Genomic DNA, 12,023 nt, shown 5'->3' on the forward strand with positions numbered 1-12,023 from the left:
CACTCTATTACGCCTGCCGGTCAGGATGATAACCAGTGATCTCATTCTCTGTCAGAGGCAGTGGGCTCCCCTTGCAGACATCCTTTCTTTGATCACAAATTCCTATCAGAGTTCCCCTCTGTGGCAGACAGACTTCTAAGAGGCCCTCCAAGATTCCCAACCCCTGGTGTATCCCCCAGCACAATTTCCTCTCCTTGAAGATGAACAGGACCTGGGAATATGATGGGATATCACGCCTGTGATTATGCTGTGTTATAGAAGACTCAGGCTCAGCAGGATGAAGGGAGAGGTGCTCTTGCTGGCTTGGAAGAGGTGAGCTGCTACGTGGCAGAGAGGACTCCTTTGCAGGGAGTGGTGTGTGCTCTCTAGGAGCTGAGAAAAGCCCTGGGTCAACAGCCATCTAGAGAACAGAGCTCTCAGTCCTGTAACCACCAGGAACTGAATTCTTCCCACAACCAGTGAATGCCAGACACGCTGCTAAGGCTCCACAATATCTGGAAATAAGGGGATTCTTAAAGGTGTAAGGAGACAGTGTTATGTGTGGTCCTCTGCACCACAAGGGCGTTCGTTAGAAAATGCAGAATCGCAGGCAGCACCAACAGAGTCGGACTTTCCTGAGACCCTCACAAACGATTCATATACACATTCAAGTTTGAGAAGCACTGGCATAGGCCAAGAAAAGATAAATTCCCCAAGAACTAGGCATATTTTAACTACTAAAGTCCTTTGTAAAGCAAAGATTCCTTAATCTTGTGTTCATCTGAATCCCTGGTAAACTATCAAGACAAATGAAGACATGAAAATATAAGATGGGATAAAAATCAGTAAGCAAGAACTCAATAAGGAGGGAGAAAGAAAGAAAGAAAGAAAGAAAGAAAGAAAGAAAGAAAGAAAGAAAGAAAGAAAGAAAGAGAAAATATGAGCACTGGGGCCACATGGGCCTAGGTTTCATTTTCAGGGCTTTTTTTTTTTTTTTTTGAGATGGAATTTCGCTGTTGTTGCCCAGGCTGGAGTATAATGGTGTGATCTCACCTCATTGCAACCTCCGCCTCCCGGGTTCAAGCGATTCCTGCCTCCTCAGCCTCCCGAGTAGCTGGGACTACAGGCGCTCGCCACCACACCTGGCTAATTTTTGTATTTTTAGTAGAGACGGGGTTTCACCATCTTGGCCAGGCTGGTCTTGAACCCTGAGGGCAGGAATTGGTCTCGAACTCCTGACTTCAGGTGGTCCACCTGCCTCGGCCTCCCAAAGTGCCGGGATTACAGGCATGAGCCATGGTGCCCAGCCAGGGCTCTTATTTAAAACCTCTCTGAGCTTCTGTTTGCTTATCTTTAAAATATAGAGAATACTACATCATGCTTCCCATTGCTGATTAAATAAGAAAACGTATATTGTCCAGCATACGTTTGTTCTCCATGACTCTCTAGCAAGAGCATGAAAAGGCTAAGACACTAAGCGGGGCGGGGAGGACAGCGGGTCTGGCTGAGCCTACATATGAACATATGATGGGTTTGGGAACATCCTATGAGGCCAGCCAACAGACTCCTGTCTGCTGATTTACTCCATGCTCCCTGTCCTTATACCTCACACTCATTTCACTCCCATTCAGGAAGCTGTAGAGAACAGTCTTGGAGTCAGAGGAAAAAAAAAAGAGTTTATGACTCCACCAATTACTCAATCTCACCAAGCCTCAGTTTCCTCATCTAGTAAAATAATAATACCTTCTCATGGCCAGTCACAGTGATTCACGCCTGTAATCCCAGCACTTTGGGAGTCCGAAGCAGGTGGATCACTTGAGGCTAGGAGTTCGAGACCAGCCTGGCCAATGTGACAAAACCCTGTGTCTAGTAAAAATACAAAAATTAGCCGGGTGTGGTGGCGTGCGCCTGTAAGCCCAGCTACTTGGGAGGCTGAGGCACAAGAATTGCTTGAATCCAGGGAGGCAGAGGTTGCAGTGAGCTGAGATTGTGCCATTGCACTCCAGTCTGGGCAACAGAGGGAGACCCTGTCTCAAAAGAAAACAAACAAAAAATCAGAAAAATCCCTTCTCTCATGGGAGTCCTGTAAGCTACAGAAGCAACAAATTTAGCACACCGGCACCCAAGTGCTCCATCGATGGTAGCTGCAATTGCTTAAAGACAGCTCTGAACAATATTAGAATGTTGACTGCCTGGCATGTTTTCATTCTAGAAGACATTAAGACTCTTAATGTCTCTTAAGATCTCTTAAGACTATATGAATGTGTTAGAACAAACCAATGACCAAATCCATTAAATATTCACAATCAGAAACCCTACATTTTTGTGGCACCCCCATTACCTCCTTTTGGATATCACCAGTTATTCCTTGAAATTAAAGGGCCCTCATTAAAAGTAGTTTTGTTAAATGAATGAAAACAAAGATCATGTTTGTCCGACATTAGATTCTATGGGTCTGAAACCTGCATATGGCAGATAAGTGACATTTCATAAACTTGAATAGCACTAAGCTGAAGAATAAACCCTTAGGGCTAAAAAAATAAGGAAAACAAAGTATATGAAGCACATGAAGATACGACTGTATAAGCCTCGCAGCTAAGCTGATTTCAGTATTGTATGGGAAGGCAGTAGCACATTTTAGTGGGAAGACAGGGGTTTTTGAAGCCAGCCAGATTTTGGTTCAAATTCTGGCACTCCGTTAGCAGCCTGTGTGATCTTGGGCAAGTCACATAATTTCTCTGGGAGTTAGTCTTATTAGCTAAATAATGGGGATAATAATACCTTCCTTATTTTATAACATAGCTGTGAGGATCCATCATTGCCAACTACCATAGAAGTCTTGGTTCAATAAAGGGTAGTTCTTATTATCTCTACCAAGAGTGGCAGGAGCTGTGTCTGAGAGGGGATTTTAATCACGTTTCTTTCACTAACACAGAGCTTCCTAAAGGCCTGGTGACCACAAATGAAGCCTTAACTCAAAGACAGTAGAGTCTTTGAAAGGAACAGAATTAAAGTAGGGTCTGTCCTTTCATGATGGGGCACAAAGAGGCTATTAGTCAACTCAGCAAATATGTGCTCTGTAAATCAGTTCAACACATTCAGAGAGATCACTCTGAGGCAGCATGCTAAGTCGCATTACAAGGCAGAGCTTAAAACTTAGTGACTCTACCTGAGCCATGTAATCTAAGAACCAACCAAGGAGAAGCAATCAATTACTACCCCCTAGAGTGGAAGCCAGCTGTCTGAATATGATTATAGATCACCCAGGTCTATTTCAAATGAATTTTCAGAAGTCCATGAGCATAGCAAGATTTTGAGTTATTTTAGGAGACATTACTGTCTGGATTTTGTTATTGGATGGATGTGGAAGGAAGAAGACTAGAAATCCAACAATCTCCCTACATATGCTCAAATTCTCTTGTCTGTCACTGTTTCATGTGTGTTTCCTTCTTATTGGGAAAGGAAGTAGCATTGCAGGTTATGTGGCTTTGGATTCAAAGAAGTAGGATCCGGTTTAAATTCTAGGTCTGAATTTGGGGGGAGTTACTTAATTACACAGAATGCACTCAGGTTCCCCATCTAGGAATGTTGATATCCACTTTGCAGTTTTGCTCCAAGGGCTCGGTGAACTCATGCGTGCCAAAGGCTTCTGTACATAGTGATTACTGAAAACATCTCAGTTCCCCTGCACACTAACTGTTAAGGGGGCCAAATGAGGGAACCTTATCCTTCCCCTCAACTGAAAGCCAAGATGGCATTGGCTTATTTGAGCATGAAAACATCAGTGTGACACATTTAAAAGCCTGTTTTACCCCCCAGGGAATTGATGCAAAGGAATCAACATCTTTTGCAATTACCTCTGCCCAAATGGCTGCAGCTCCCCACACAGGAGCTAGGGCTGGCAGTGAACTGCTGCTCCCAATGTAAGTTCTGGGAAAGCAGGCTGTTGGCTCCGCGGACCTCAGCCTCCATTGAGTTGGCAGCCTCTCTGTTGAAGTTGGGCATCCGCCAATGTCTGAGCTCCAGCCTTAAGTGAGATTGGCTTACAGTGTCAGGCACCTGTCTTTGGGGAAATAGGATTTTCTCCCGTTGGTGTGAGTATCAGTTTCTGGCCTTAATAAATTCACTGTACATGAAGCTACATCGTCTTCTAGTTTACGCCTATTGTGTAAAAATAATTAGCACCTTTCATTCTCAGAAGTGATCCGGTTTAGATGACAAATTATATGGTCACCAGCTATGCCCATAAAAATGCAAGTGAAAGCAAGGTGGCTGGGCAGGAGTCAGGCACCAAGCAAAATTTTAAAAATGAAAAGGCTTTAGAGAATTAAAAATTGATTTTTAACATTGAGAAACCAGTGCTGCCACCAGGTTTTCACTTGGCTCAAGTAGCCGGTAATGATTAATTCAAAAACTGTATTGGTACGTGTACATCACCTAACAGTGATTCTCTCTAGGGAAGGAGGAGAAATTAGTGAGTGCCTCTGTGTCTGTGTATCTGTCTGTGTGTGTCTGTGTGTACAAAGGGGACAGAAAAAGTCAACGATGTGCTGCCGGTAAATATTTAACAACCAGTTCTTGGGGATGGGCAGGGAGGAATCACTGAACACGGAAACTGGAGATATGCCCACAAAGGTCTTGTGAGCATGTAGAAGCTGGCCTGGCACGCCACTGAAGAAAGTGGACTTTTGACATGTACTCTGAAAACTTTCTTTGTTCTGTTTTATACATATATATCACTTTTTATTTATAAATGCTTATATATATGCTATATACGTGTATGCTGTCTACAATATCTATATCTCTACATATATACATAAGCCTAGCTATATGTATGCAAAAATTAGTCCTAATTGTAATTTTCCTAATTCTTGTATAAATTTCAGTGCAACATCCACTGGATGGATAACATCCATCCAGTATGTTAATAACGTGTTAACATACTGAGTGATCTCACAAACCGGACTGCTATAGGGTGCCACATGACTACCAGGCCCACGGATGGAATGTTCCCTTTACAACTGATTACCAGGATTTACCCTCCTAGCCCACATCTGGTAGAAGACAACATCTGGCTTCAGTGTTGAGAAGGATGCTGAATGGAAAAACTTGAAGATGGTTTGAGTTAGAGACAGAGTGGGAAAAGGGGGAAAAAAAGGGTTAAAGTTCAAATGATGAGAAAAATAGAATGGGGGAACAGAAAAGTGTGAAGTTGCTGTTTATCCGTTGCAATTTAGCTCTCTGTGTCAAGGTGTGTCTCAGTAGCTTCTTGCAAGAGTGGGAGGGGAATGGGGAAGAAACAGTCTGTACTTTCATTTATTAAATGCAGCTTTCGCTGGTCACATTGCAACTCAATACAAACAGCCCAGCAGAGGGTAGGGCATTAACTCTTGTTCTCATCAATGTAAACACAACATTAATATTGAAGAGTAAAGAAAATGGGTAAAAAGTCCAGTGTCTCCTCAATCTGTGTGAAGGTGAAGGTGGTTGCCTACCCTTGGCCAGGTCGCAAAGGGAGACTGAGGTTGTCACCTCTTCCCATCCACAGTGAAGCAGGCAAGAACCAGAGGAACCCAATCACGTTCTTCCTTTAGGTCTCTAGATGGATACGTCAATCTTCAGAACTGGGCTTGCATGAGTTATTAAAGTTCTTCTAAAGGCCTGAGAGGTTCGTACCTTGTGTGTGCACTGAAATCGTTCCTTCAAAGCCCTTTCCCATGAATCAGTCACTGCCAATAGAAAATGTGACCGGTGTAAAACAGTCAGCCCTCGTAATGCCGCAGTCCCCATCGTGGCCCCTGGATTCTGGACAGGAGGGAGTTCAAAGTCACGGGAGCCTCGGTGATCATCCTGAAGGAAGCTGCCCATGTTTCAGTATTGGCCGAAGGTGGTTGATCTCCTTCCCGGGCCACTGCTGATAGAGGGTGATTGGTAGAGGCAGCTGATTTTCCTGCAGAGCCTCAAAGGATCAGATTTTCTGTTTTGGATTGCCAGTCCCCAAAATAAACAAACAAACTCCCCAAAGAAAAACAAATAAAAACAAAACAGGAGTGACTTTGGGGATAAGGAAATCCATCGTCCCCACCTCCAGGACCCTCTGGCTACAATGTCCCCATTGGGTTTTTCCATGTGGTTGGTTCAGGTCATTGGTTTCCCCTCCGTTTGAATGCCCAGCTACATTGCAGGGCAAAGGGGAAAGTTTCCACTAAATAAAGACAATTTCGCTTCTATTTCCTGGGACGAATAACCCCTAGCACCCTGACTTCCCTTTCTCCCTAGTTATGATGCGAAGTATAATTATTAAAAAGCAACCAGAACATCCTAAAGCCCTGCCTTGATCTTGTGGTTTTGCAGTAAGATGAAAACCCTTTTACTCCCTCTCACCCCTTGATTTCTCATTCTTGAAGAGACTCATCTAGGTGGGCTGCATATCTCACCTCTGGGGATGCAGGGTTGTGGGGCCGAGAGGGACTGGCTGGATCCATGTGCAAGGTCTCTGTAGTGAGGGCAGCTTGGCTGGGCCAAAGAGATAAATAAAAACAAACCAAAAAAGCATGGCTCAATTTTGAATTTGAAGGCTGGGCCCCAAACAGCGAGTGGCACTTCCCCTGCAGCATGTCTCCCCCTAGTGGTGGGCTTCTTGGTGCTAGCTGTTGTTCTCGGCTGTGAGATATTTCAGGGCAGCAAAGCCATAGCGGCGGGACATGTCCTGCTGAAACTCTTCCTTGAGGGTTTTGAGACAGATGCGGTATTGCTTGTTGGAACGGAACTTGGTAATGTCGAAGCTGGGGGCATGAGGCATGTGGATCATGTAGGCGTTAGGCAGCACAATGAATTCATACTCCTGGAAGAAGACAAGAGCAGCGTGAGAACCTGCCAGTGCCTGGCCGGGGTCATGCATGATGAAGGCCCAAGCGAATGACTGAATGGCTAGTGAATGAATGACTTGATAATGGCTCCCACAGGCACGTGGTACATGGACAGCAGGATAGTTTTGGAGTGGGGCAATTCAGGGCTGTTTCCATGACCTTGGACCAGGAAACTGGCTTCTCTGAGCCTTCATGTTCTCATCTATAAGGTGAAAGTAATAATACCCTTGAATGATGACCATGACGGGGAAGCCAATACTGTATAAACAGGGCTGAGCCGAGCTCATGGGCTAGAAAAGGTTTCTTAATAGATGCGGGCTCACACCCACATGGACACTCTAGGATGATACACGCCGTGGGATATTCTCTTGCTCAATTAGCTGACATCTGTTTATGATTCCTCATAGGACTTAATGTGATCTGACAGCCTCAACAGATGAGTGCAAAAGAAGGTACCAAAAAAAATGAGTGACACGGTGAAATAAAAACAAATGTTTCGCTGGACGTAAGCTCACCAAGAACAAACCTCTCCCTGACACATCCTTATAGCAGGTCACACTGTCATCCAGTGTTCTCAACTTGGTAGAATACAGCTTAATTCTCAGGCCAAAAATAAAAGGCCTCTGAAGAGTCAAAACAGGTGACCCAGATTTAGGTCATATCGCTTAGAGGAGAACTCAGCACACTTTTACTCAGATCTATTTACTCTCATTTTGGACATATTGTCTGATAAGCTTTTGTTATCTAGTTTCCCAGCCCAGAGCAGATAAGAATAAACTCGGGGAAAATTGGGATGGGGAAAGGTGGCTGTTATAGGTAGAACAATACAACAGCAGCCAGAAAAGACAGTTGCTGCTGAGGAATGAGTGAGAAAAACCATCAAAAGAAAATGCAAGATCTCCCAGAGCTGAACTGTCTGGGACATTTAATGGAGGGACAAAGAGGCCCCACCAACTGCATTAGCTCCATGGGTACGGGTGTTATTACCTGGCAGGTGTGCACTCATTGCTTCCTTAAGGTATTGGAAAGGGTAAGAGTATGTTTGGGACATGCTACTGGCAAAGAAAAGAAAATATGCAACATATTTTCAAGAATTCTGCCAAAACTGTCTAAAACAAACAAAGTCCAGGTCTCATGGCTGGAAATATTAACTTTCTTTGAACCAGTTCATCTCACAGCACTGCCGGACACATGAACATGACATTCCTCTGAAGCAGAAGCTGAGGCAGACTGAACACTGTTGCCCGTGAGTAGCACTCTGCTCATTCAAAGTATTATCAAAAATATGGATACTGACAGCCCTGCTTTCTGTTGTTAAATATGGACATGATTCTATAACCTTCTGTCTACATCAGTGGTTCTCAACCCCAGCGCTTCTCAATCACCTGGGACTGCTCTCAAATATTGGAACTATGGGAAGGAAAGTTCTCCTGGTGATTCTCATGAATGGCCAGCACTCAGTATTCAACCTTAGCTTTTTCTGAATTGGAGGTGCTCTTGTTTAAAAATATGTGCACTGTGCACCAGGAGGAGAGGTCTTGGAGAAGAGCACAAAAAAACAAACAAACAAAAAAAAACCCCAAATCGGATTGGAGGGACCCAGGAATCCTTCTTCTAATTCAACCAGAGCAGCTTTGCTTTTGTTTGTTTAACACAGGGGCTGAAAAATTAGAGCATGTCTGGTCCATTTCATGTTTTTGTAAATAAAGTTTTATTGAAACAGCCACACCCATTTGTTTAAAGACTGTCTAAGACTGTACTACAATGGTAATTAAGTAGTTGAAAAGGAGACCTGTAGGTCCCATAAAGCTCAAAACACTTACTATCTGATCCTTTACAGAAAAAGTTTGTTGATCCTTGGTTTCACCTATTAGAATTCTGTAGATCTACTTTGAAGTAGGAGTTCAATATGTAGCAATGGGATGAATGAAGGAGTTCATGACTAAACACAGTCTCAGAGTCACCACTCTGTTAGTAATGATGTATGCATCTACAAATCTTTTAGTAAAGGGTGGAATAATTAGTTGTATCTTAGCAGCATGCTTTGTCGTGTATATGGAACTCCAAGGATGCTTTGTGTCAGTTATGTGACTCAAAGGCCAAGTGACGAATGGTCACATTTGCGTATCTTCATCATCAGGTTGAGTGAGGATGAGGAGGTGAAATGGTTTGTCACAGGAAACTCACGTTTACCTGGGTCCTGGCCAAGAACCCAACTCTCACCCAAGGGTTGAGGAAGGAGCAACGGTTTGGGATCAAGAGCCTGAGGATCAGTACTACCACTGGTCCTTGAGCATGCCTTGTTCCCTCCTAGCTCTCGGCTTTCTTGTCTCCAAGGATCCCTTTAAGCTCTAGGATCTAGGCCTCTCCCCGGTTGGCCGCACCAGTTGGATGCTCCGTTCTTCTCACCTGCACATCCAGTTCCATGATATGCGCCACTTTGTTCCAGCCGAAGCCTACAAACCTCCGGTCGTACTCCGGGCAGTCGCGTCTCACGACAACATACGGCTCAAAATCGGCCTCCCACTCCACCCGGTAAGGCGTGGTGGCGGTCCGCCACTTGGCGAAGTTTGTGGGTGCGTGGCCTTTCGTCCAGACGTGGTACCTGAGACACACGGAGAAAAGCCATTGGGTGTAGGGAAGGAAGGCAAGCTCTCCAAATGCAGCCGGTGTGGAGGAGGAAGAGGTGTACACGGATGTAGTTGTCGGGTGAGTGGAACTGTCTCTCTCCCAAAAGCTATGTTGAAGTCCTAACCCCCAGTGCCTGTGAATGGGACCTATTTGGAATCAGGATCTTTGCAGATACAATGAGGTTATGACAAGATCACCGTGGATTGGGGTGGGCACTAATCCAATGATTGCTATCCTTATAAGAAGCGGAAAATTTAGACACAGAGACGCACCGCAAGAATACCATGTATAGGCATCGGCAGAGATTGGAATGATGGGTGCATCTGTAAATCAAAGATTGCCAAACACGACTGGCAACCACCAGAAAGAGGTCTAGGACCTCAGGGAAGAAGCATGGACCTGCCGACAGCTTGATCTTGGACTTCTGGCCTCCAGAATCGTGAGAGAATAAATTTCTATTGTGTTAAGCCATCCAGTTTTTAGTATTTTGCTGCAGCAGCTACAGGAAACCCTAATCCCGTCTGCTATCTGCACACTTCACTAACGAGGAGATTGTCAATATGAAAAGGAACTCCTGGAGGGCTCCATGCTATTTCTCAGGAACTGACTCCAGGTCAGCTTGTGTAGAGTCATTGCTGCCAGAGGCCACTGTGGTAGGCAGGAGTATAAGACGGTCCCCCATGACTCACCCTGTACAGTGCTCTCCCCTTGGGGCAGAACCTGTGAGTATATGTGTGATTGCTCCTGGGATTATGTTACATTATATGGCAGAAGGGATTGTTGTAAATATAAATGAGGTTACTCACCAATTTACCTTGTGTGAAAATGGGAGATAATGGAATCATGTGACCCTTTAGACCTGGGTCTGGAAGAAAGCAAGGAGCTACGTTGGGAGCTGCCTATGGGGGCCATGTGGCAAAGAACTAGACTCTAGGAGAGCAGTCCCTGGCCAAAAGCCAGCAGGAAAATGGGACCTTAGGCCTAGGAATGAAAGGAAAGAAATTCTGCTAACCACCAGTGATCTGGGAAGAGGAGAATTGCAGGTCTGCTGACTCCTTGATTTCAGCCCAGTGAGATCCCGAGCAGAGAATCCAGTCATTCCGTGGCCGGATCTCTGACTCCTAGACTGTGAGATCACAAATTTGTTTCAAGCCGCTATGTTTGTGATAAATTGTTATACAGTAGTAGAAAATGAATATAGTCATATAACCATAATAAGAAGCAGCTAATATTAGTCAACCACTTACTGTGTACTGAGACTATTTTAAATCTGTCTCTCTCTCTCTCTCTCACACACACACACACACACACAGATATTGTTTTAAATTCTTATAACTTACTAAATGTCAAAGTAAAAGCAGTAAGTGCTGGAGTTGCAATTCAAACCCAGGAAGCCTCGCTCAAGAGCCAGGAGCCTCCTTAAGCACTGGGTGGGTCACCTCTAACTCTCTCTCTCTCTCTGTTTTTTTTTTGAGATGGAGTCTTGCTGTGTTGCCAGGCTGGAGTGCAGTGGTGCAATCTCGGCTCACTGCAACCTCCGCCTCCCCAGTTCAAGCGTTCGAGCGATTCTCCTGCCTCAACCTCCCAAGTGGCTGGGACTATAGACGCCCACCACCACACTTGGCTAATTTTTGTATTTTTAGTAGACATGGGATTTTACCACGTTGGCCAGGATGGTCTCCATTTCTTGACCTCGTGATCCGCCTGTCTTGGCCTCCCACAGTGCTGGGATTACAGGCGTGAGCCACCACGGCCAGCTGGGTCACCTCTCTTACATGTCCCTGTCCCCCACACTTCCTGGCCTGTTGAACGAGTACTCAACAATCGTGCACTAAACTGAATGAATGAATGAATAACCTAACAACAACATGACAGGCACCGGAGATGGGCCCATGTGTGGGATGGTAATATGCCTCTGAAAGCTACAGAGATATGGCAGGAAGCTGGGCGTCTAGTGAAGGAGTAGACAGGGACCAAGAGAAGGGTTAGGAAAAGGAGTATCCAGAGCCGGAAAGAAAAGCTTCATGAAATGAAAACAGGACAGAAGGGTGGGAACCCAAGAGCTTAGCTGCAGAAAGAGAGGAAGTGGAAGTCCTGGATTATATCTCATCCTGCGGGCAGACTCTCCAAAGCAAGGGAGGCGCTGAGGGTGAGTGTTCTCTGTGGCCAAAGGGACACTTTCTGGCAGTGAATGCAGCTGCTTCCTTCTCTTGCTTTTCTACCATTGAGGCTGGAGTCCCCCCAAACCCTCAGGGAACTGGCCAGTGTGGCTGAATGGGCACTGGCCAATAGGTGGGCTTTGATCAAGTTGTGCTGTTGGGTGAGACAGCCAGGCTCGGGGAGGGCAGGAACTTGAACTTCAGCCTCATCAACACAGCAACTTCCATCAAAACCAAAGCCACTTAAGTGGAAGAAAAATGAAAGGTGAAGCAATGTCATTTTCATGGAGTGTGGAAAAGGGATATTGCAGGAGATGTCAATCTTGCTGAACGGGCAGTCTTGACACCTGATGCCTTTGACAGAACTGGCACAGCACAGCTGATG

The 12,023-nt window shown here is 45.2% G+C and overlaps 1 protein-coding gene across 5 annotated transcripts in view; it reads right to left on the minus strand.

Moving 5' to 3' along the window:
* Positions 1 to 5,277: 5,277 nt before the first annotated feature.
* The window catches only part of LARGE1 (LARGE xylosyl- and glucuronyltransferase 1), a 622,406-nt gene continuing 615,660 nt past the window's right edge, over positions 5,278 to 12,023 (minus strand). For 4 of the 5 annotated variants that reach the window (XM_026447731.1, XM_026447729.1, XM_026447730.1 and 1 more), the window contains 2 exons: positions 9,258 to 9,453; positions 5,278 to 6,823 (listed from right to left, as the gene is read on the minus strand). In XM_026447731.1, the coding sequence (XP_026303516.1) occupies positions 6,626 to 6,823; positions 9,258 to 9,453 (394 nt within the window). In that variant the 3' untranslated portion in view covers positions 5,278 to 6,625. The remainder of the gene's footprint in view (positions 6,824 to 9,257; positions 9,454 to 12,023) is intronic. The other variant, XM_026447732.2, reaches the window with a different exon arrangement.

This window comes from Piliocolobus tephrosceles, chromosome 19, assembly GCF_002776525.5.
Source record: "Piliocolobus tephrosceles isolate RC106 chromosome 19, ASM277652v3, whole genome shotgun sequence".
NCBI classification, from domain to species: Eukaryota; Metazoa; Chordata; class Mammalia; order Primates; family Cercopithecidae; genus Piliocolobus; species Piliocolobus tephrosceles.